The following is a 26,515-nucleotide window of genomic DNA, read 5'->3' on the forward strand; positions in this document are numbered from 1 at the left end:
AAACACTCAAAGCACAGGCGGTGGGGATCAGCGCCCGCCATTAAGCCAGGGCATGTAGGGCAAGGCCGTGTTTCAAGGAGTGGTGAGTCCATATTCTTTTCCTATTTATCTTCTTTACGTTTAGCTTTCTTTTCAGTTGTTGAGGATGACAGTCGAGAGGCGTAGCTGCCTTATATACTGTGGGCAAGGCCGCCTTAATGAAGCCCAGGGGCCTTCGGAGATCGGGGGCCTATCATGAGCCAATAAAAAAATGCATTTGTTTTGTAATTCGTCAAATGTTCTGTCAATCATTTGATCTGAATGTATGTGGGTGGCGATTGATACAAGTTATAAGACACGTGGACACCACCTAACAGCCAATCAGAATGAGAATATGTCATGTGACTTATAAAAATGCGAGTGACAGATGAAGGTTGTTTAGGGTGAAAATGTCAGAGAAGAAAAAGAGTGAGAGTGGCGCTCGCAAAAGGAAATTGTTGAGGGAAAAGGAGTTTCGAGACAAGCAACTATTACAAAAAATGCAGAAGCTTACAGGTTATTTTAAACCTGTAAACCCGGATGAGGAAGAAGGACAGATGAGCTCTGTAGCGAGCGGCAGCGGTGCCGGCCGCGGCGCTTCGGAGCCAAGTAGGCATATGTAGGCATATGTCTGGTTCTGATAGCGATGGAGTAGCGGGAGAGGAAAAACAGACAGGAGGGACTTTTGTTTTGCCAATGTTGAACTTGGTCGGCTCCCACCGTAGTCGAGGAAACAGGGGGATGACTCTCTGTTGTCTCCCAGGGCAGAAGCAACAAGCTTCAGGTTCAATAACCCACTTTACCGAAATGACTGGAGAGAGGCGAGATCTTCTTAGGAGGCCGTTGCATTTATTTAGTTCTACTGTTATACACAATACTTGACAGACCTATATCTTCTGCTGCCTTGTTTCACTTCCAGAAACTACACACGCTCGCTCACTCTCTCTCTACCATACACATGCACACGCCACACCCCCCTCTCTCTCTTAAAGGGACAGCGATCTTACTGCCTGACCCTAATATCATAACACTACCCCCACTCTGGATGGCAATTGCACACAATTATAATCCAACACAGTAAATTACATGACCCTTGGCTAAAATGCATACCGATAAACATCCACATTTGCATTCAATCAATTTACAAGTGGGCAATAGAAGAAGGCTACAACATTTCAGTGCAGATATGCAGTTATATAGCAGTCTTTGTGTGCACATATCACTGTGGAGCATAAGGAAATCCTGAAAAAGGCATTAATAGCTGAGCTCTAAAATAGCAGTCAGAAGGCATTCAAAACTTAAATTCTGTGTGTGTGTGTGTGTGTGTGTGTGTGTGTGTGTGTGTGTGTGTGTGTGTGTGTGTGTGTGTGTGTGTGTGTGTGTGTGTGTGTGTGTGTGTGTGTGTGTGTGTGTGTGTGTGTGTGTGTGTGCGTGTGTGTGATCTATTCACAGAGCCTGCCAAGGCTGTAAATTACTTTGATTTGTTGTTAAAATAGGGGGCCTACAAAACCCCATGGCCTGATGGCAGGTTAAGGCGGGCCTGACTGTGGGCCTGACTGTGGGCCTGCGCGCGCATTAGGCTTGCCCCGATTGGCCTACTACGTTTATGCAACTCAATAGGTGAATGCCCGCATAGCATGATAGAGAGTAGTACCCAGAGTGCAGTAGAGGGCGGAGCCTGTGTGATATATTTGCCTTTGCTTTGACTCACACAGCCTCAGTCGCTGTTAACCTGTTAAACCCCAAGGTCGACCCTGGTTTTGTTTCACGACACTGTTTCTCAGGGGATCTTAATATTTAAGAACCTATTAATGTGTTATACCAGATTAACGGAAATAATCTCAGCTAACTGACGATACAAACCATTTTTACCAAAACAAAACACAAGTCTCATAAGAAGCATCTAAATGACCCCTTAGCGAAAAATGCTAACGGACATTGGCACAGAACTCAAGATAAAAGTATCCTTATTACTTATCGTAGCTGCACATACAAGATATCCGATTAAAGCTGAGGTTCCACAGATTATTTAGGTATATAGTATCATCACCGAGTGATCCGAACTTGCGATTGGGGAAGCAAACACAGACATCACAACACGTACCTTTACGGAGCTTCTAGAGAGACTGTCTCACCGTAGCTGTCAATCTGATCAAAAGACATGTTCAATTGCATTAAAACGAAAAAAAACGCGGCTGAATCGGTTAATCCATAGGTTGATAACGTTTCTGGGCAATAATTTGTCTTATTTATATTCCATAATTCCATTTTTATGTAAAAATCGCAGAGCAAAAGTTAGCTGCTAATGGTAGCCACCAGAGTGGCTGCTGCTTCCAGTCTTGGCTATGCGGCAGTTTAACACACACACATTACCAAATAAGGACTATGTGGGAGTTCCCCTCGATTCCATTGGCTCTGACGGTTAGAAAGAGATGTCACATGTCAAAATCCAGCAGGGGGAGCCAGAGATATGAAAAATCCACCCAAATGGCCCTAGAAGAGGTTTTTTTTTGCTAAATCTGTCTAAAAAGATAAAATATCACTTGTTTTGCATCAATCTTGATTTAACCTGTTAAACCCTGAGCCTGTTTTTCAGGTTTCAGGCACGAAAATGACATTCCCAGAAAAAATGACCATATCTTCCCTTCTAAAAGGGTTAAATTAATAATCTTTTTTCTCAAAGTAATGATAAACCTGTCAGTTGGAGGTAGAAAAGTCAGATTCAATATAGATGTTTTTATTTTAAGGAAAATTCAGATTGAACATGGTAAAAAACGGTAAATGATAGTGTCCGTCCAAAAATATTTTGTACTTATAGTGAAAACTAACCTTGGATGATGGGTTAGTAGACTAAAAGCTTTAGGAATCCAAAGTACAACATATAATAAGTACCCTGTATCAAGATCGATGCAAAACAAGTAATATGTGACCTTTTTAGACAGATTTAGCAAAAACAACCCTCTTCTGGGGCCATTTGGGTGGATTTTTCATATCTCTGGCTCCCCCTGCTGGATTTTGACATGTGACATCTCTTTCTAACCGTCAGAGCCAATGGAATCGAGGGGAACTCCCACATAGTCCTTATTTGGTCATGTGTGTGTGTCAAGCGGCAAACTTTGTGGAAGACCCGGGACGCCAATACGGAAGTGGCACACACTGCAGTTCATATATTGGCCGATAGGGACTGACTGCAGAAAGGAGCAATTTCCATAGACCCCCATGTTAAAATGCCCAACTTTACAGCAGAAAAAAACATGTTTCTACCCATGGATGCAATAAATATTATTATGAATATAGTTAGATTCCCCCTTCATGATTATGGATCTGTGAGTGAATTGTTTTCTAACACAACCCTTTTATTTATATTAGGTCTTAAAGTTTTTGCATAAATTAGGGCGTGGTCACATTGAGTGACGGCTCTGTGAAGTGACTGCTGCTGTTAGCTTCTTGTCTCTCTGCTAGCTGCTCCGTGAAGCTACAGGCACTCTGCCTGTTCAGCTCATCCAGGGAACACAACTTGACCCCGGCCGTGTTTGTTTGTTCTTCATGCTTATATATCGGACTATTGTGACTCGCTCTGTGGTTGAAACAGACGGTACATGAATGCGGTATTGCGGTAAGTGAAATTCGAGTACTTATTTATGTGTTAATGATTTTAATCAGCTGCGTAATTAATGTTAAGGCTTGGGTTAGCGTGTAAGCGAGTGGTACCTACATCGGTACTAACGATGCTAATAGTAGCCCCCAAGTTAAAATCATAGACTATATTTATAAAGGTTAAAACTAAATAGACAAGTGTTAAGCGTTAAGTGGGATAATACTGTTGAACAAACGGCTTCTGTTTGAGGTTGATAAAATAAGGTCATCCTTGTAACTTAGAGAGATGATTATTATGTAGGTAGGAACTGTATGCATTGCTAAGGTTAATTTAAATTGGCTATGCTCAAGTATGTAGACCAGCTAATGTCGAAGTAGTGTATGTGAAATCAACTTCACAATTAGATGTGTGTATATTACAATTATTAATGTCATATTTCAAGATGATTACTTAGATACAGACAATATCGTTGGTTGAGCTGGAGTTCATTATTGAGCTTACACGTTAACATCTGAAGAACAAACCCAAACCTTGTTGTTTTTATGAATTGTATTACCAAATTGGTATCAAATAAACAGTAAGCATTGGTAACACAACTTCCAAAGTTACAGTAGAATAAAAAGGACCCTGACTCGGACAATACACAATCCAACATGTTCAACAGAAGAGAATCAGTTATATTGTTTGTACACATGGTACTTTACATATATATCTGTTTGTTTAAGCTGTCCAGGTTATGCAGACAGGCTGGACCAGAGAGTGAGAGACAGAACTGGACTCCTCACAGCAGTGAACTTCAGCTCAGGTACAAAGACTCTTTTTTTCATACTGTACAAAGAATCAAGAAAGATATTGGTTTAAATAAATGAAGTATTGACTTTAATACACTGATATACATTCCATTAAACAATACTAGATCACCTACACATCAGTGAAGTTGAGGGTTTTTTCCATGCAAAAAGTTACATTTAGATGTTAACAAGCAATGTGATTTTGTCAGCATTCTAATTTAATGTATTGAAGGCAAAGATATTTAACACATAGTGTTATAGAGCTACTATTTATCTCTCAATATTGTCTGTAAAAAACGTGGTAAAAGTTATTCTTTCAGTGAGACAACAGAGCAAGCTTCTACAGTTTCACTACGTTTTGATAACAGTTAAATATTATTTTGATAACATATATTTAAATGTTGATGAACTTCATACTGTTCATTCATAATCTGATTGCCTTTGTAGCTCACTGTTGAAATTTAAAAAAAACATTACAATTACAAAATAATTATATCTACAGCCCCTAAACACACAAACACACCGCTTTCATAAATAACGCACTTGTTCTGCAATAATATGTTTTATGTTTCCTGTCATCTTTGTTAGGAAAGGACATGCCTGAAAGACACGACATTTTCTCCTTCTCTGAGGGTCAAGAAGAACATCCAAGAGGAAAATTAAAAGCTGATGCTCTGAGATTTTAAAACCAGTACAGGACATTCACTAAGAAACTACTTGTATTGTAAAAACAGTCAGCTGATCGAATGAACCTATTTCCACATCTACACTCCATCAGCTGATTATTTCTATTTGCCTCGCTTTATGAGCTTCACATCACTTGTGCCTTTTACCGCAGAGTTTGCAACGTCACAAATAAATGGGGCCAATCTTTAGTCAGATGTGAATGTGTAAACTAACATTTTCAGTAAGAATAATGGACGAAAGGAGTGCAAATACAATTTATTGAAATGTGAACCAAAAGTTAATCAAATATTTTAAATAAAAAGCACATATGGACAGAAGGTGTAAACCCATTAAATGTATAAGTAAACACATTTACTCAAATAACGTAACAGACTAGGCCTGTGCAGTTGGTATCAGCTTTGCCCAGCATGTGCTCCTCCATCAGGCCTTGTCCTCCATGCTGAGGAAAGACCCACAGTCCTCTCCAAACCAACAGACAGGACGTCCATCACACGGAGGTTTCTCCCTGAAGTCTCTGCAGCTCTCTGGACACCACGCTGTCTCAATCCGTCCACACTGAATATGAGAGGGGGAAAATGAAAATAATAAATGCTTTAGACAATAAGAAATATAAAGTTGACTGTTGAGTTGCTCAGTTTTTTTAGATTGTCAATACTATTACTGTATAACTAATATATCAGGTTAAGAGGCACATTCAAATAAAGATTGGTCTTTAAATCAGGGTTCTTACACCTTTTCCAAAGTCAAATTCAAGCACTTTTCAAGCATTTTCAAGGTGCATTTTCAAGCTTTTCAAGCAGCGTACAGCTGTTGTAAATTACATATTTATATGCACATACTTATACTCAAATGATTATTTCCCTACCTCACATTAAATCAGATGTTCTTTATGCTATAAACAACCAAATATGTGTTTCGTAATAGCATTCTACATAAGGATGAAAAATTAAAGATAAGAAAACAAAGTTTAATATTGTAAAATGAGTGACCCATATCATATATAGTAGACTGGGCATCCCATATAACCTGGCTGAGCCAATATAAAACAATCAGCCAACTAACTTTTCAATAAATTCTTTATTAACATTTAAAAAAAAATTGAGGTCCTTTTAGGGTGGCAGTAAACATACGGCTCTCCAAGGTTAGGACAAAACCATTGAAACACAAAGCTGATATTAAAAAAAGCGTGTGCAGAGATCCTCTTTCTGTGTAAGAGTTTTGGAGGTTTCCAGGAAATTCTTTTCAGAATATGAAACTTTTATTGCCAAAATCTCCCGATAAATACATGTTTGAAGCTTGTAAAGGGAAGATGACAGCTCTCCCTCGCACTAATGCTTTTACGTAGCGATGCTCCCCCCTCCCTCCCGCTAACATTATGAATGTATGGCGTATAGTAATCATAGATAACACGGCAGGGTCCGTTACAGTTTGTTTTCATCTGATTTCAAATAAACAAAGTCTTGGCTTTCAGAATATTAAACTTGTTTCGGCAAATTCAGATGATAAATACAACTTTGAAGCTTGTAACGGCATAATTACAAGCAGAGAACGGAGTAACTTTACGTGAAAGCAGGCATAACAACAGCCGGTGTTTCTCGTGAGTGTTTTCCCCGGGAAACTAACACAATACAGTGAATACACACGAACGCAAAAATACACAAACACACACACACTCGCGAGCTTCCCCCAGACAAGTAATACAAACGAAAATATGTTTCCTCCGTTAGAAAGCTAGGAATATCCTCTTTCCAACAGTGTATAACTCAAAATGTGTCTTCGGGTCAATGTGACTGATTTCGATGAAGCAAGTTTAGGCACGAAAAATACTACCAGTAGAAATACATTGCTTTTATGTGCTTCATCCTCTGAAAACCACAGGATGGCGACTGTCGCACATACTGACATAGGTACGCTCCGTTTTATTATTGACACCTGCATAAGCAATTATCCCACATCGAGCTCGCTAACGTTACTAGCTTAAACAAACGTAACATGCAACGTTAGCCTAATCCAAAATGCTCTACTACGGCTTACCTTTCATATGGCTCGTCAGCGCAGACTCTCCCATCGCGAATAATTGAAATTCTTTGTGGCAAACTGTGCAGAAGGCGAATCGTTGGGTTGATCCTCGTTTTAGCCACAGCTTGTATTTCTTTTCGGATAGCCAACGCTCGTTAAAACAGCAACCTCCTGGCATACTGTCATTCTCTCATTAGAATGCCCAGGTCACACAAAATAAAACACTTGCAGGTCGCGCGCATAGCGCGGGAAGGCCGGAGCGGAGCTGTTTTATGTAGAAGCGAAGCAACTAAGCTCGCTCCGACTTCTTTATTTTCTTTTAATCTAAAAAGCGAACTATTCAATCAGACAGCAATTTATTGTAAAAGTAAAGCATTTACAATTTCAAGCACTTTATCTCAAATCCAAGCACCATTTCCAAAATTCAAGCACTTTTCAAGTCATGAAAACACCTCGTAAAAATTCAAGCATTTTCAAGGATTTCAAGCACCCGTACGAACCCTGTTAAATACATGTTGTCTTTTCAATTGTTTGTCTAAAGTCAAGGATCTAGAACTGGTACTTAGTTTTAATGATACAGTCTGGTTATTATGCTGTTTGGAGGAGGCCTCACAGGTAAGAACTACCTACCATGAAATGTACCTTAGCTTGACTTAAATGTATTAAACGTATAGTTAAGTGATATCAAAATATAAATAACTAATGTCATGCAAACATATTAATATTTGCTTGATTCCAGTGTTGAATTTAGCACAATTGCATACAAACGTTAAGAGATTTTAAGATTCTGAAGTATTATGCTAAAAACTCATTAACTTAGATTATTATTTATAGTTTTGCTGAATAGTTCCATGTCCGCTTACCTTAGAAACGTAAAATGCCACGGCAGTGTGCAGATGGGGAGTGTGCTAGCTTAGCTTGTTAGCTTCAGCTAGCTCTGGAACTTTCAGCTCGGTGGCAGCAGGTCCCGCCTCGGCTCCGCCTCTTTGCCCTTATTTGGAGCAGGCTGGAGTAGGCGGGAGTTGAACTCTGACGTCACTGTCGAGCCGTTAGTGGCCGACTCCGCCTACTAAGGGCTTCTCGGCAACTATGCAGAATCCTATGGGTGACGTCACGGACCCTACGTCCATTTATATATACACTCTATAGACAAGTTTACGCGCCAAAACACGGGTAGCGCCATGACACTACACAAATGCACTTCATTTCCGCCGGAAGTCTTTTGCACAGCGTCTGTCGGTGTAAACCGATGTAAACAGTCAGACGGGCACTGGTGTAAACACAGCGATTTCGATGCTAACAGTGATGCTAGCTTGGGAACACGATTCTACTTCTTTGACTGGAGATGGCGTTACTCTCCCCCACCCGAATTCAGTGCAAAACTGGGAGGATAACATGACGACGTGGCCCAGCATAAAACCAAAATAAACTGCCTTATTTAGGTCATGCCCACAGGAGCCAACAGTTGTCTGTTGTTTACATAATGCACAATTTACATGATCTCTTTATGCTGTGCAATATATCATATGTGCCTGTACTGTTTGAGTGAAAATAAAGTTTGATGTAATTTAATTTCATTATTGCACTGTTATTGCATTATTGCATTTCATATGTTCCTTAGAGTGCTACAATTTCTTTTAACACAGTTCATCATTCATATTAAGCTCATACTGTACATAAATAACACTGAATTAATTAATTGTTGAGAGGAAACTAAAGAAATGGCTTCAACAAGAAAGATCACATGTTTAATCCTAACAGGTATTACAAATTAAAATATAAAAGCAGCCCACACAATTACATCACTATGAAAATATTCATATATAATATTAAAAAATACAATGCATGCAGTATTTGTTGTGTTTATCTGTATTTAATGAACAACATGGCTGGGTGCTGGTTTGTGGTCGTAGCACTCTCTATCTAACCACTCGTTCAGGTGCTTTCTCGAGTGATTGCAACCAACTACCGCACACGTAGTTCCCGAACCACTTTTCTTCATGTTGTAATTGTTATATCCTCTTTGTCTCTGCGATATCAGTGCTTTGTCGGCACAACGGAGCTAGCTAGCAAAACAAACCCAGTCCGCCAAAACGGAAGTGCATTGCATCGAAGGGAGGAGTTCAGGATGTAGAGCGGAAACGGCTCAATAACTTGTGTATATATTTATATAAATATATACAATTTCAGAATCAAACCGAGCACTCTCATAATAACGTAACACTATCAGAGACTGGATATATCCCCCCCCCTCCTCTCTGGTCGCTACAATGAGGAAAATAAATTACGGGCCAAAAGTTTTATTTACAAGTAGGCTATTAAAAGTAAGCAGAGGACACCAAACCAACTGAGAACTGTCTGTCTGCTGCATACGCACACACTGTACCACACACACCTACACCACACACACGCAAAACAGGCTAAAGCCGTTGTGTATTTTAAGCACTAAATGGTTTTAGAAAAATATCGACTCTTTGTTTGTAGATATCTACTAAACTAAAGCAAATACAGAGAGTAGGTCTGTTATACTGAGTGATATATATTATAAACACTGGTCTGCTTTCTGCACAGACATCACAGCTGTTCTCACTGTAAACATCGCGTCGCGATGAAAGCAGAATAAAGTAATATCCAGGGGATGCATGCAGAGCTGTCATTGGCTGAGATAAGTCCGGCCGTGCGTCACGACTCTTAGAAACATCTCTGTTCCCGGAAATGCATCCACGAAGGAGCCGTGGAGGACCGTGGAGGACCCATCAGTGTATCCTCGGTTATAGCTCCTCCAGAGAGCCTCCTCGATGCTCGATCCTCGGTCCTCGAAGTGCATTTAGAGATATTAGATGTCCTTCAACATGGCGCGCTGAAATTCATTTCCGGCTCACTACCAGTAAAACTCGCGAGAGTTTTCAAGTCACATGGCTGAATATTTACGTTTGGCAGGAAGTCAAATGATGGTGAGAAGCAAAACTATCTATTCATTATGTCAATGTCAGGGAGTGTGATTGTTGAAACAGGGTGTTAGCGGTCTTGCTGTTCAAAGAAGAATGTCAACACTGTAGATCACCAACACTATGGTTTATTTTTTATTCACAGCCAGGCAAGTCAACGTTGTCACAGTAAAAGTCCCAAGATAGCTCCTGGTGCAATAAAATGTTCCCTTTCAGTGTTTCACTATTATGTCTGATGTTTCTCTATTAATATTGCTGCTGCATTAATGTGTATGTTGCATGTTACTGCTGTAGATGTGTTTCCGAGCCGCTCCGATTACAACGAGAGTTACAACGAGAACGTGACGTCATATTTACACAAGACGGATCCTTTCTAGCCATTGTCACGCAGTAAAAGTCCCAAGATAGCTCCTGGTGCAATAAAATGTTCCCTTTCAGTGTTTTACTATTATCCTGCTGCATTAATGTGTATGTTGCATCATGTTACTGCTGTAGATGTGTTTCCGGGCCGCTCCAACGAGAGTTACAACGAGAACGTGACGTCATATTTACACAAGACGGATCCTTTCTAGCCATAACCATGTGCGAGATGGTCCGCCATATTGGACAACTCCGGACGGCAACCCAAGTAGGACAACATTGACACAGTGGCTTTTGGCAACGCTCAAAAGGAAAACTCGAGAGAGATGAGTTATTGTTATTACAACGTGACTTCACTATTATTAACAACTCTTTTTATGGGGTTCTTTTATTTGGGGTTAAGTACATTGTCAGAATAAGTGAGAAATGAATTTAACTTCTGTTAGACAGCCATATGCCATACATCTTTGCACACATTCACAGTAAATATGTATTCAGTATGATAGCAGTCTAACAGAAGTTAAATCCATTTCTCACTTATTCTGACAATGTACTTAACCCCAAATAAAAGAACCCAATAAAGAGAGTTGTTAAATAATAGTGAAGTCACGTTGTAATAACAATAACTCATCTCTCTCGAGTTTTCCTTTTGAGCTTTGCCAAAAGCCACTGTGTCAATGTTGTCCTACTTGGGTTGCCGTCCGGAGTTGTCCAATATGGCGGACCATCTCGCACATGCGCAGTACCGATCGGGCAGGGGGACGGATCGGGTAGTGACAGTGACAGCCATAACCAGAGGGCTGTCATCATTAATGGACGTCTCTTTAAAATGACCGCTCAGAGGAGAGGATTTCTCATTTCTCTAACCGCCTGCTGCTTCTCTCTCTCCTCGGTTCCCCTCCTCGGCTCCTCCGCTCGCGTCTCCTGTGGGCGGGACTAAGACTCGAGGATAGGAGTCGAGGAGGGGAAATTAGAGAATTGAGAAGGGGTCAGGCTGGCAGCGACAACCCGGAAGTGGAAGACGCGTGACAGAAAGCTCAGAGAGAATCGGAAAACTCGGATACATACAGAAACGGTAGCATTGGACTGTTATTTTTGGGCGGATTTGCATAAACTGTACATTGAGTGTTTCATCATGTCAACCAGCTCAGATGGTAGCCAAAGAGACGATATGGACTGGATGATATCCAAAGCTGCGAGGAAGAAAAGATCTTTGAAATAAATAGATAGTTCAGAAAGAGCTAGAAGTTGGTCGGATTGGTCGGGTGAAGCAGACAAGGCTAATCAAAGCAAAACATCTAAAATCAGTCAAAGTGTCAGCCAAGCAATGTTGGATAAAGAACTAGAACACGAGTGGAAAGTTGTAATAGAATTCAATCAGGATAGTGGGCATTACCACCCGATTAAACTTACCAAAGCAATTGAAAAAGAGACTGGAAAAATTAAATTTGCTAAATTCATGAACAACAAGCGGGTTTTGATACATGCCAATAACAAACAGCAGCAGGAAAAGATTCTGGGAATGAACTCACTGAATGGGGAGAAAATGAAGGCGCATGTACCAGGAGCAATGGCAAAACTGAGAGGAGTAATTTCAGGAGTACCATTGGACATTTCAGTGGAAGATATTAAAAGTGAATTAAAAGGAGGTAAAGTAGTGGAAGTCACAAGGCTTAAAAGCAAACGGGATGGCACTCTCAAAGAAACATTATCCGTTCTCATTCAGTTTGAGAGAACATTACCTAAGGCAGTACAAATGGGATATTTGAACTTCATTGTTAGGGAGTACATTCCCAAACCTCTCAGGTGTTACGCATGTCAACGAATGGGGCACACAGCGCAGCAGTGTAAAGGGCAGCTAAGTTGTGCGAGATGCGGAGGAAAACATGAGTATGGAAAATGTGAAAAGGATGCAAAGGTTAAATGTTGAAACTGCGGAGGAGATCACAGTGCTGCGTTTGGAGGATGTGAAGTGCAGAGAGAGGCCAGAGAGGTGCAGAGGGTTAAGATTACAAACAAAGTTTCATACGCAGAAGCAATAAAGAAAGTAAGGGGAACAATAACAATCAATAAGACCCCTAGTGTAATGGAGCAGAGCATTACAATACAAAATGGCAGGAACACACCAAAAAGTAATCTTCAAATCCAACCCCACAGCGCCACCAAGAGTAAAGAGGATGATCTAGGTATGTTCTAGGAGTGAAAAAGGTGAATTTTGTGGTATTCATATGCCATACTGTAAATGTTGCATTACAGTTAAAAAAGAAAAGTAATAGAATCAAAGCCATTGTGGAGGCAGCTGGAAAATTCCTAGACATGAAAGATATTAAAGCAGATCAGATACATGCAATGTTAGCTATAAATGGAGCTGGGGAAAATGAAAATCAGGATGAGGGTTAGATCCTTAATCATGGTTCTGCACATACTACAGTGGAACGCAAGAAGCCTCATAGCTAATGGTCAAGAATTCAAGAAATATATATATGAGCTAGAGGTGGTCCCTGAGGTAATATGTGTGCAAGAAACCTGGTTACGACCTCAATTAGACTTTGTCATTCCAGGATTTAGCTGTATAAGGCATGATAGAGCTAATAGTCAAAATGGTGGAGGGTGTGCCACGTTTCTCAAAGATGGTGTGGCATATAGGGAGGTGCAATCTCCTGATGATATAGAGTGTATTATAGTGGACATTTGCAACCCTAGGAAACAAGATAACATTAGGATAATCAATTTATACAACCCATGTAAAAATCTAACCACTGATATATTTAAAGAAATAGCAGGCAATAAACATAGGAAGGAATTTTGGTGTGGTGATTTCAATGCACACAACAGTCTATGGGGCAGCAACCATACAGATAGTAACGGAAATATAGTGGAAGAAATGCTGGAGGAAAGAACACTAGTATGCCTTAATGATGGACATGGCACAAGAGTAGATGTACACAGGGGGAAAGTCTCATGCCTGGATATGACATTAGTGTCAAACTGTTTGGTTCATACATGCGAATGGTTTGTTTTGAATAGCTCCACTGTAGGAAGTGACCATTATCCAGTGCTTACTAAAATGAATACTAATGTATGCAGGAAGGAGGTGTAATAACCAGGTGGTGTTTTGCTAAAGCTTATTGGGGGAAATTTAGGATATGGTGTGAGGAGTCGGTACACCTGCTGACATCAGAGGGAAGCATAGAGGTCATTACAAGCCAAATAACGCAACATATACTGAATGCAGCAGAGAACAGTATACCCAAAACAACAATCAAGGGTAGGAAGAAAGTGGTGCCATGGTGGAATGAGGAATGCAGCAGGGCTATTAAAGAGCGAAATAATGCATTTAGAGAATTAAAGAAAAACATGACGCAACATAATGTTATAGAGTTTCAAAGGAAAAGGGCAGCTGCTCGAAGGACAATAACATATACAAAAAAGAGAACATGGAGAGAATTTTGTTCTACCATTGGCAGAGGAGTTAAATTAGGTGATGTCTGGTCCATGTTTAAGCGGATGAGTGGGAAAAGGAAATCCATTAAAATTCCAGCCTTGGTGGATTGGGAGAGGCTGGCAGTGACAGATAAAGAGAAGGCAGATATGTTAGGAAGGACACTTGCAGCAGTACATAGTGGAGAGCATCTCAGTGATATCCATAGGCAGCAAAAACAGCAGTTACTAGCAGAGAATGAAAACGTGAAGGAGAAGAGACAGGATAATAGGTCGGCTCTGGATGTGGAATTTACAATGTCAGAACTCAAAATAGTCTTACAAGGTACAGGATATACAGCCCCAGGACAAGACCAGCTATGCTATGCTATGTTTAGACAATTACCTATGGAAACTATGAAAATGGTGTCGAGTCTTTTCAATAAAATCTGGAGAGAAGGAGATTTGCCAAGTGTGTGGAAAACAGCAATCGTGCTACCATTCAATAAGCCAGGGAAAGATACAGCTAACCCTAGTAACTACAGACCAATAGCTCTTACATCACACCTATGTAAATGGATGGAAAAGATCATTGTCCGTAGGCTCTCACATGTACTGGAACAGAAAGGGCTGCTGAGTAGTTTTCAGAGCGGATTTCGTAAAGGGCGTTCCACAATAGATGCGCTAGTAAGAGTGAGTAACAATGTGGAAAAAACATTGAAAATGAAAGAGATAATGGCAATAGTGTACTTTGACTTTGAAAAGGCGTATGACTCTATGTGGAGGGATGGGTTACTGATCAAATTGGGTAGAATGGGTATTGGAGGGAGAATGTACAATTGGGTAAGGGCCTTTTTAACAGACAGGACATTTAGAGTAAAGGTTGGAGCAGATATGTCCAACTATTTTGAAATAGAAAATGGTATTCCCCAAGGGAGTGCAGTCAGTCCAATATTATTTAATATCATGATTAATGATATATTTACATGCTTAGACACATGCATACAATCGGCTCTGTACGCAGATGATGGGGCTATTTGGATGAGGGGAAGAAATGCCCCATACGTAATGGAGAATATAGCTAGAGCGATTACAAAAGTGGAGAGGTGGTCATATAACTGGGGATTCAAAATGTCAGAAAGCAAGTCATGCTACATGGTATTTACAAACAAACGCAAGATTGATGGCCAACAGCTAAAACTATATGAGCGTCCAATGACAAAGGTGAATGAGTTCAAATACCTAGGACTGTGGTTTGATAGCAAATACACATGGAAAATGCATATTAATCAAGTGGAAACAAAATGCAAAAAAGTATTACATTTATTATGAGCTGTAGCTGGATGCAACTGGGGCGCAGATAAACAAGCATTAATAGACATTTACAGATCAATTATGAGGTCCACAATAGACTATGGTTGTATAGTATATGGAGCAGCAGCAAAAACATCGCTTTTAAAAATTGATAGAATACAATATAAAGCATTGCGGCTGTGTATTGTAGCAATAAAGTCATCCCCTATTAATGCAGTTCTGATAGAAGCAGGAGAGACACCTCTGGAGATCAGAAGAGAGAAAATGTGCTCTGTCATACTGGGTCAGACTACAAGGTAGTGGAGAAGAAAATATTCCAAACTGAATATTACAGGATTGCTGGGAATATGCAAAATTCCAGGGACGTGGGTTTGGCTGGACGAGTAAGGAAAGAACGAGGGCATATGGAGTGGAGAATATCACGTTTGCCAAAGCAACCCCATTTAGCAGTGTTCCCCCATGGCTGTTCCCAGAAGCTAAAATAGATATGAGTATTGTAGAAAGGAAAAAAGAGTGGCAAATAAATGAAGTGGGAATTAAAACAAGTATGTATCTGAACGAAAAGTACTACAATTACCTACAAATTTATACAGATGGCTCTAAGAACAAGGAAGAGCGTGTTGGAGTTGGCATATACATCCCAGACTTTAAAATATCTATTTTAAAAAGAACATCTGATCAATCATCAGTGTATACAGCAGAAATGCTTGCTGTAATAATAGGATTGCAGTGGGTTGAAGAGGTCAGACCAGATAGGGTGGTTATATGTACAGATTCATTGTCCATATTACAAAGCATACAATCAACAACAACTACTAGAGAAGACATTCTCATAGAACTGAAACATAGCCTGTTAAGACTGCATAGATCTGCAGTTCTGCTGGGTGCCTGCACATGAGGGGGTGAAAGGGAACGAGTGTGCTGATAGATTAGCAAAAACTGCACTACAAAAGCAAATAACATTACCAGTTCAACTTGGTAAAGGAGAAGGAAAAGCAGTCATTAAGAAGAAAGGGATGGAGATCTGGCAGAAAAGGTGGGAAAAAGACCAGAAAGGCCAGGACTATCACAAAGTACAAAATACAATTACAATTAATATTCATAAAGAAAGAAACAGAAGGGAGGAAATCATGATGGCTAGACTCCGAATAAATCAAACGGCTTCGAACAGTACGCTGTATATCATGGGGAAAAGTGACAGTAAAAAGTGTGGGAACTGTGCAGTAAAAGAAGATGTAGAACATATATTGCTACATTGTGACATCTATAAAGCGGAAAGAGAACAATTAAAGGCTAAAGTCTTAGAGGCAGAGAGGGAGTGGAGTGTGGTTGGTGTTTTGGGAACAAAAGGAGAGGGAGTAACAGCTACCAGAAAGGCACTGTTTAAATTCTTGAGTGAAACTGGGGTAGGAAAAATAATTTAACATTAGGTCAGGAAAGAACATAGATTTGTTTTGTTTTGTTTTATTTATTTAATGGTTTTATTGATTTATTTAAATTTTATTTTGATTAGAACATAGGTTAATGAGTTGGAATGATGTGATGATGCATACTCATGTACAGTAGGTGGCGGTATGCACCTTTTAAGTTGTTTGCAATCCGCCAAAAGCAAGAGAAGAAGAAGAAGAAGAAGAGAATTGAGAAGCCTTCTTCTGGATGTTGCGGGAACTGCCAGATACTCAAATGAACAAACTAAGGAGGAGGACGTTTGAACAAGTGTCCAGTTAAGAGAGTTCCATCAAAGTCGAGTCTTTCATGTGAGTTCTGCTGATGGCAGCTTGATACATGTACGCTGAGGACATTGTAATGCGTTTTCTCTATGCAGTAGCATATCGTTTATTTACTTTTCTAACCAGTTAACGTTACTAGCTAAGGAGATAAACTACTTAGCTAGCGTTGTCAATCATCCTGTAAAACACCGGAATAAGGCAATACTTTCTTCAAAATAAAAATGGTGCGCTCACTTATCTATAGTACAATTTGTGCTACACCAAGAAACATCATGGTATTATCGGTTGAAGGTGGGGAGAAGACTCAACCGAACTTTAATGTCGATGTATATGCATAACTAATGAAACAACGTCGGTAACATGTTTTATTTTGATAGTTATCAACGGAAACTACACGTGCTTTCTTTCTATTGCATGAAGACTCGATAACAACATCCCCTTTTCTTTGATCACATTATTTTTATTTATTTATTATAAGGCCATTATTCAAATGAGACCCTTTTAGTGAGCATAAACAGTGTCACTAACAATGAGCACTCCCGATAAACACTCTGTTGTCTGGCTTAGAAGTGGCCAAATTAAACTAAATCCGGTCATCATCTTTTCATAAAGACCTTAACTGGTATGTTATTAATGCTGATACCTTAATACATAATTTAAGGCAGACCCTCACTAGGGATGTGTGTTACTAGCTGAAGGTGCCAGCTAGTTATAAACTCTGACCATATTGTAGGGTTGACTTTTGGTCCTCCCACAAATGTTTGATAAATAATCAATAGTTATGGGATATACTGTAATGACTTAATAGGTAAAGGCAAATCATTTTAGCTAGAACAGTCTGGTGGGTTCATAATATTGCCCCACTGTACTGTATGCAGCCTTTAAAACAAGTAAAACAAAATCATGTGATGTTACGATTTGCAAAATGCGATACCTAGTTTCATAATATAATATTGACATAATATCTGCCTAGCCATTCTAACAGTAACACAGGGTGGCAGCTGACTCAAATTGGATGTGCATCAACAGGAATAGTTATAAGCGTCAGCTGTATGAAATCTGTGTAACCTCACTGTGCTGCATTCTGATATTCAGTGATAATCGGGTTATGTGTATAGGAGCCACCTTAGTCCCACTCCCTCTCTTCCCCCTTTCACACCAACGCGTTTTCAGCACCGACTCGGATCTAAAGCCTGAAAAGTACCGTTTTTTCCTGTTCACACCGCAGAGGCGCCGCCTCTTAGCTCCGGAACCCGGTTCACTTCCAGCTCCAAAAAATTGTTGGTCTAGAAAAAAGAGCTTCGGAGCTAAGAGGCGGCGTCGCTTACGTCTCTCTTACGTCGAGGCGTGCAGGAAACTAAACCCGCCTCCCCTGAACATGGGTCGACTGAAGAGTCTCGTCATGCCTGCCTACAAGCAGTAGTGCTGAGCAAAGTGATTAGAAGGCAACCACACACTTATACAAAAAAACACACTTTATAAAGTCAGGCAACACTAACCAGGCTTCGTGTGATTCTGTTTATTTGTGCCTTATTTTGACCATCCGTTCACTGTTATTGATCATTGTGGAGAGCAGGCAGACGTTTTGTTTTTATTATAGCAGCTATCGGATGGAATCAATACATGGGCTGCACAGGTTGAAAAGTATAAGGTTGGAGATGTCGCTATTTCATTTAATCTGGCTTTGCTTTAAAAGCAAAGCAACACGATCATCGACCCGACGCAGTCCCCCGTTGTTGTTGTTGTGAGCGCCGTTGGGGAGCAAATCAGCAATGTAAACGGTGACGTCATGACGCAGCAGCGGCAGCACCATCCCGGCTCTGAGTGGTGTGAACAAAGCGGGAGCAGAAAAGGGGAAAGCGCTGGGGTGAAAGCCACATCTTTACTGTTCTCATAAAGAACTTGAGTTATTAAGTACAAATAATATGATACCTGTACATAACACATCATTTCAGCTCATCACAGTATTTTTTTACATTTCTTTTACTTTTTTTCATGATATTCTTTTTGTCCTTATGTCAGCTGTCTCGGTTCTCATTGGCTGATGGAGAGGACAGTTGTGTCGCTATGTCTCACAGACTAACCAAGGATCAGCTGGATGAACAGTTTGAGCTGTTCTTGAAAGAGGTACTGAATAATTTGACTCACTGTGGTACTCTTTATCGATAAGCCAACAACCTTTAACAGATAGCGATCTGTTAAAGGTTGTTGGATTAAGGGACCTTGCATGGTCACTCCCGTAACAACATGGCAGCTCACTGAAAGGCACCATTGGTCCAATCCACACAAACTTGTAATCTTGTAGAGTTAAAAACTGACTGATACTGTTAAGTTAGCTTATCATCTCGTACATTTATTATTGTATGTATTGTTAATATACATATTGTTTAATAACACAGTTTTATCTTGAAGGCACTTCCCTGACTTAAATCCTATTTCCTGTCAGTCTGTTTCAGATGAATCCGAGAAGCAGCTGGGAGCTAACAGCAGCCAGACATCAGCCCGGAAACCAAAAGCGGCCTGGCGGCCGGATGAGGAACCCAGCGGGGGGGGAGCAGTGAGAGGTAATGATAAAGGGAGGGTTCTCCATCACACGGGACACTGTTCGCCTTGTTTAGCCTGGCACGGACAAGGACAATGGGTCACTGGCTGCAGGTGTGCCAGTGTTTGTTACTGGATTTTACAATTGTAATATTCAGCTGGCAAGTAGTCTTGACCAAATGCAGCATGATGTAAAATTCCCCTTTTTGGTAGATATATTATATGCAATTTCAGATGAAAAAAAGTGATTCTAAGGTGCCTGTTGCACCCGTTTAGTAGCTTACTCTGAATGTTGTGTGGGTGATACACCATTGCTGAGTCTGAATTTACATACTTCTGTTGTTTTGAGTGCATCAGTGCGTCCCAATGCAAAGTATGGCGAAATTCACTTTGAGTACTCGGATGGTGCACTCATTACAGGCAAAAAGTTGCCTGTGGAATTCTCTCTGGACAATTCTCACATTTAACGCCGTCTTGGAGTGACAGTTGCGACCAGCCACGATTGAGGCTAATCTGGTCAACACAGCACTATACAAATAAAAGTTATACAAATGGTTTTTTTTCAGTTTTTTTTTTAAAGGTCCCATGACATGGCCATTTCCACTGATCATAATTCCATTGTTGAGGTCTACTAGAATAGATTTACATTGTTACATTTTCCAAATTCACATTGGTTTCTCATACAGCATTGTAGTATTTGTATTCACTCTCTGTCCTACACGGCTTGTTGGAGCTCCTGCCCCCCCCCCCTCCCTATGAGCCCAGTGTGCTCTGATTGGTCAGCTCGCTCACTCTGTTCTGATTAGTCCACCACCGTTACAGCTGAACATCAGTGTTTATGTGTTACAATGGCGTTTGTTAGCAACCAGAAAATGACACTAGTAATGACAAACAGATGAGAATGCTGCGTGGGTTCTGGGTGCCGTGTTGGCGGGACGTTGCAGGGCTCGCTGCTCCGCCCTTTGAGGCTTGAGGAGCGGACAGTGTGAGCTGGATTACTGGTGTTGTTTCCTGGTTGCTGCGTGGGGTCAGCGAGACAGCAAGACACCGCGGAACTCAGCCTGAGCACACACATGTGAGTGTGTGGCAAACTGTGAGTGGAGATCAGCGGAGCCGAAGCTGAGAAAAGATAAGGCTGAGTGAGTGTGTGTGTGTGAGGAGCTCCGCAGATTGGTCCATTTGGACCTGGGTATCGTTACGTCACTATACTCAGGAAGAAAACAACGGAAAAAGAGAAATGTCCAACGAGGCGTTCTGGGGCAGCATAGACAGGTCTTCTCTGTGTTAGAGTTTTACTCACTACAGGATGTACTTTGAGGGTTTGTGACTCTGCAGACCATTTACATGCAGAAAAAGAGCACCGGGTCATTTGAAAAAAGGCGCGTTTGCGTACCAACATTGAGAGAGGGAGAGAGAGAAGGGAGAAGAGAGGAGAGAGAAAAGAGAGAAGAGAGGAGAGAGAGAGAGAGAAAGATATTTGCGAGTTGCGAGTTGCATATGAACTCAGGGCCGGCCCGTAGCACTGGCGTTATAACTTTTCGCCTAGGGCGCCAGATCTGGGGAAGCGCTGCGCTGGGAGGGAAAACACATTTTTGACCGTTGGTGCTCATCCTAATTTTCGGCCTTGACTGTGGCTGTGAGGGAGTGTGGTCGTCTTTCAACCAGAAAGTTGTGGGTTCGATCCCAGCCCATGCAGTCAACATGTCGATGTGTCCTTGGGCAAGATACCTAACCCTGAGTTGCTTCCGATGGCATGGCCAACGGTGTGTGAATGTTAGGTCCTAGAGTAAGGTACACTGCTCTGTATGAATGGGTGTGAATGGGTGAATGACATGTACTCCTCAATACTGACTCAGCAATCACTGTAAGTTATATTCTTGTTTAAATAGACTTCTCTGTTTCATTTATTCTACTCTGTATAATTGTTCTGTAGTTATTGTAGCTAAAACGGCGATTTCTGAGAGATTTTAAAATCTCAGATCTGCTCAAGTCCAGCAGCTGTAACTCAGGTCTCAGTGAGTCACGCCCCTCAAGTGTGCATTCCAAGAGGTAGGAAGACTCTGCTGATTGCGTGAAGTGCAAAACGCTTCCCAGCCGAAAAACATTTTAAATAGCGCATTTCAAATCAGAATAACTGAGTGTGCATCCAGACTCGGTGAGGACACTATCGATACTGACTCAGCAATCACTGTAAGTTATATTCTTGTTTAAATAGACTTCTCTGTTTCATTTATTCTACTCTGTATAATTGTTCTGTAGTTATTGTAGCTAAAACGGCGATTTCTGAGAGATTTTAAAATCTCACATCTGCTCAAGTCCAGCAGCTGTAACTCAGGTCTCAGTGAGTCACGCCCCTCAAGTGTGCATTCCAAGAGGTAGGAAGACTCTGCTGATTGCGTGAAGTGCAAAACGCTTCCCAGCCGAAAAACATTTTAAATAGCGCATTTCAAATCAGAATAACTGAGTGTGCATCCAGACTCGGTGAGGACACTATCGATACTGACTCAGCAATCACTGTAAGTTATATTCTTGTTTAAATAGACTTCTCTGTTTCATTTATTCTACTCTGTATAATTGTTCTGTAGTTATTGTAGCTAAAACGGCGATTTCTGAGAGATTTTAAAATCTCAGATCTGCTCAAGTCCAGCAGCTGTAACTCAGGTCTCAGTGAGTCACGCCCCTCAAGTGTGCATTCCAAGAGGTAGGAAGACTCTGCTGATTGCGTGAAGTGCAAAACGCTTCCCAGCCGAAAAACATTTTAAATAGCGCATTTCAAATCAGAATAACTGAGTGTGCATCCAGACTCGGTGAGGACACTATCGATACTGACTCAGCAATCACTGTAAGTTATATTCTTGTTTAAATAGACTTCTCTGTTTCATTTATTCTACTCTGTATAATTGTTCTGTAGTTATTGTAGCTAAAACGGCGATTTCTGAGAGATTTTAAAATCTCAGATCTGCTCAAGTCCAGCAGCTGTAACTCAGGTCTCAGTGAGTCACGCCCCTCAAGTGTGCATTCCAAGAGGTAGGAAGACTCTGCTGTCGCCCATCAGCAGAAAATAGTTAACTAATTACAGCGGCGTGCCCCCAAAGCTGTGAGAACTGAGCAATCAGGTATCCATCTTAGGTTGCGTTTTCCTGGAGCGTCAGCTTCAGCGTCAGCCAGACGAAGACTGACAAAGACATTAAGAGTCCTGTGGGAGGCAAAGAGGAGGCAAAGAGGAGGCAAATCCTACTCTGATTGCGCCAAGTATCGCTGGTGTTATTTAGTTTTATTCAATTCTCTTGGGTTCTCTAGCCCCTCATGCTATAATCATGTGTATTTTCTGCATTCCTGTTCATGTGTCTTCTCGCAATTATCACTGGCCCCGTGTTTCTCCTAATCGATTTCACCGGCCTGCTCTCGTCTATCCCACATGCTCCACTGAGATCCAACATCTCGTTTCAGGGGGCCTGTGGAACTGCCAGTCAGCTGTCCCTAAGGCTGACTTCATCTCTGGCTACGCTTCCCTGCAGTCTCTGGATTTCCTTGCTCTCACGGAGACCTGGATCACTCCATCCAACACATCCACCCCAGCAGCTCTCTCCACAGCATATTCCTTCTCCCATACACCCAGACCCTCTGGCAGAGGAGGTGGCACTGGTCTCCTGCTCTCTCCCAAATGGAGCTTTTCCCTCTTCAAGCTACCTAATTTCACTCCTTCTACCTTTGAATTCCATGCCGTCACAGTAACCCATCCTATACAATTAACCATTGTTGTTCTCTACCGTCCACCAGGCGCCTTGGGGGACTTCTTGGAGGAATTAGATAATCTCCTCTCACACATCCCTGAAACAGGCCCTCCGGCTGTACTTCTCGGAGATTTCAACCTCCAGACAGGGAAGATATCTGAACTAACATCTCTGTTAACCACCTTTGCTTTCTCACTGTCTCCATCCCCACCAACTCATAAAGCTGGCAATGTCCTTGATCTCATATTCTCAAGGAACTGCTCTACTTCTAACCTCTCTGTAAACCCGCTCCACACATCCGATCACTTCTTCATTTCATTCTCTCTACCCCTTTCCAAACATAACAACCTAATCTCTTCTAACTCTGCTCCTGTCCGCCGTAACCTCCGTTCCCTCTCCCCCTCTACCTTTGCCTCATCGGTGCTCTCAGCCCTCCCTTCCTCTGACTCGTTCCAACTCCTGCCTCCAAACGCTGCTGCAAAAACTCTCCTCTCTACTCTCTCATCCTCTCTGGACTCTCTCTGTCCTCTCACATCGCGGCCGGCTCGTCAGTCCCCTCCTGCTCCCTGGCTAAATGACGCACTGCGTGCTAATAGAACCATCCTTCGGGCAGCAGAGCGGAAATGGTGGAAATCCAAACACCATGACGACCTCCTAACCTATCAGGCTCTCCTCTCCTCTTTCTCTGCTTCCATCTCTCAGGCAAAAAGCACTTTCTTTCAAGATAAGATCCAATCTTCCTATTCCAATCCCAAAAAACTATTTTCTATCTTCTCCACCCTCTTGGACCCTCCCAAAGCACCTCCCCCCTCCTCCCTTCTGTCAAGCGACTTTGTTAACCACTTTGAAAAAAAGGTTGATGATATTCGCTCTTCCTTTTCTGACTCACCTTTACTCACCGCTGGGTCACCAGACCCTCCCTTCACCCACACACTGACCTCCTTCTCCCCTCTCTCTCCAAGTGAGGTTCTTACCCTCGTTACCTCTGCCCGTCCTACCACCTGTTCTCTGGACCCTATCCCCTCAAACCTCCTTCAGACTATCGCTCCTGATATTCTACCATTTCTCACCCATTTCATCAACACTTCTCTAACTTCTGGTCACTTTCCAAACAGTCTCAAGGAGGCAAGAGTAAACCCTCTCCTTAAGAAACCCACTCTCAATCCGTCTGATGTTATTAACTACAGACCCGTCTCTCTCCTCCCGTTCCTGTCTAAAACACTTGAACGCGCTGTCTTTAAACAACTCTCCTGTTATCTCCATCAGAACAACCTTCTGGATCCGCACCAGTCTGGTTTCAAGGCAGGTCACTCAACAGAAACTGCTCTCCTTGCTGTCTCTGATGAACTGCACACTGCTAAAGCAGCCTCCCTCTCCTCTGTCATCATCCTTCTGGACCTGTCTGCTGCATTCGACACAGTGAACCATCGGATCCTCCTTCGCACTCTCCAAGAACTTGGAGTTTCAGGCACTGCACTTTCCCTCCTCACCTCATACCTCAACGACCGCACCTACAGGGTTACTTGGAGAGGGTCCGAGTCCGACCCTTGTCAATTAACTACAGGGGTCCCTCAGGGCTCGGTTCTTGGTCCCCTCCTCTTCTCCCTGTACACAAACTCGCTCGGGTCTGTCATTAGCCCGCATGGTTTTTCATACCACTGCTACGCTGACGACACCCAACTAATTCTGTCCTTTCCCCGCTCAGAGACCCAGGTCGTCGCACGCATCTCTGCTTGCCTAGCAGACATCTCTCGGTGGATGTCTGCTCATCACCTCAAGCTCAACCTTGACAAGACTGAACTGCTCTTCCTTCCGGGAAAAGATTGTCCCACTCTTGACCTAACAATCAACATCGGCACCTCTGTTGTTTCCCCGACTCAGACTGCAAGGAATCTGGGTGTGGTCCTAGATAACAAATTGTCCTTCACTGCAAACATCGCTGCTACAACCCGCTGCTGCAGATACACGCTTTACAACATCAGGAGGATACGTCCCCAGCTGACCCAGACATCAGCGCAGATTCTGGTCCAGGCTCTCGTCATCTCACGCCTAGACTACTGCAACTCCCTCCTGGCTGGTCTACCTGCATGTGCCATCCGACCTCTGCAGCTCATCCAGAATGCAGCGGCTCGTCTGGTCTTCAACCTTCCCAAATTCTCCCACACCACACCGCTCCTCCGCTCCCTTCACTGGCTTCCAGTAACTGCTAGAATCCACTTCAAGACACTGGTACTTGCGTACCATGCTGTGAATGGATCTGGCCCTTCCTACATCCAGGACATGGTTAAACCGTACACCCCAGCACGTGCACTCCGCTCTGCATCAGCCAAACAGCTCGCTGCACCCGCACTGCGAGGGGGACCCAAGTTCCCGTCAGCAAAAACACGTGGGTTTGCTATCCTGGCTCCAAAATGGTGGAATGAGCTCCCCATTGAAATCAGGACAGCAGATAGCTTACACATCTTCCGACGCAAACTGAAAACTCATCTCTTTAGACTCCACTTCGAGCGATAGAATTACTAACAAAGCACTTATATACTAATAAAGGGCTGGCTTTCTAAATGCCAGTTGAGTAGCACTTGAAATGTTTGGCTCTATGAAACCTGATGTACTTATATGATTCTGTTTTCTTAAAGGTTGTATCTTCCTGGTCGAATGCACTTATTGTAAGTCGCTTTGGATAAAAGCGTCAGCTAAATGCAATGTAATGTAATGTAATGTAGTATGTAAAGCGCTTTGAGGGGTCTTAAAGACTGGATAAAGCGCTATATAAGTACAGTCCATTTACCATTTACCATTTGATGTAACAATATTCATAATTAAGTAAATGTAACACCCTTTTCACCTCGGTTACACGTTTCATTTGCCCTGTACGATGGGCGCTGTAAGTGATGAAAATGGGGGATGTTGGCTTATCTGGCGCCCGCAGCTCACAGCCAAAGTACGAGTGAGCGAGGGAGAGAGGGAGGGTGCACTGGTACCGGCTCTGTTGTTATTAGAATCTGGTGCTAGCTGCTCTAACGGATATAAGAAGAAGATGTGTCTACAATAATGTGGAGGGAGAGTCCTCTCCAGTCAGACTGAGAGGCTGATAACTACAGCTCAGTGAGGTAAAGGACTCTGAGTCTTTAGATAGTTAACTTTAGTCTAAGTTCAAACGGTTTGGTCACAATTTATGTAAACACATATTTCCAAGGCACTCCTTTATAATTATTGGGATAAACAGGTTTGAAATCATTCCAATGTATACTATAGGACAGTAACCAAAAATATCCTTTAAAACTGGAGAGATACAAAAAAAATGCATAAATAAATAAATGTTAAGGTAAAATAAGATATGAATTAACAACACGAA

At 41.9% G+C, this 26,515-nt stretch overlaps 2 protein-coding genes across 6 annotated transcripts in view; one reads left to right on the top strand and one right to left on the bottom strand.

Annotated features, from left to right (window-relative positions):
- The window catches only part of LOC307046387 (uncharacterized protein), a gene marked incomplete at its 3' end in the record, with an annotated part of 50,576 nt that extends 42,480 nt beyond the window's left edge, over nt 1-8,096 (bottom strand). Inside the window, exon 1 of the mRNA XM_079692782.1 lies at nt 7,977-8,096. The remainder of the gene's footprint in view (nt 1-7,976) is intronic.
- A 920-nt stretch (nt 8,097-9,016) lies between these two features.
- Nucleotides 9,017-26,515, top strand: part of cep162 (centrosomal protein 162) — a 100,248-nt gene continuing 82,749 nt past the window's right edge. For 2 of the 5 annotated variants that reach the window (XM_079641126.1, XM_079641128.1), the window contains exons 1-3: nt 9,025-10,067; nt 18,908-19,012; nt 19,332-19,449. In XM_079641126.1, coding sequence (XP_079497252.1) covers nt 10,029-10,067; nt 18,908-19,012; nt 19,332-19,449 — 262 coding nt within the window. In that variant the 5' untranslated portion in view covers nt 9,025-10,028. Of the gene's footprint in view, nt 10,068-14,729; nt 16,913-18,907; nt 19,013-19,331; nt 19,450-26,515 lie in introns of those variants that run through there. The other 3 variants (XM_079641127.1, XM_079641130.1, XM_079641129.1) reach the window with 3 other exon arrangements.

Source organism: Notothenia rossii (assembly GCF_949606895.1).
Source record: "Notothenia rossii genome assembly, chromosome: 7".
Taxonomy (NCBI): Eukaryota; Metazoa; Chordata; class Actinopteri; order Perciformes; family Nototheniidae; genus Notothenia; species Notothenia rossii.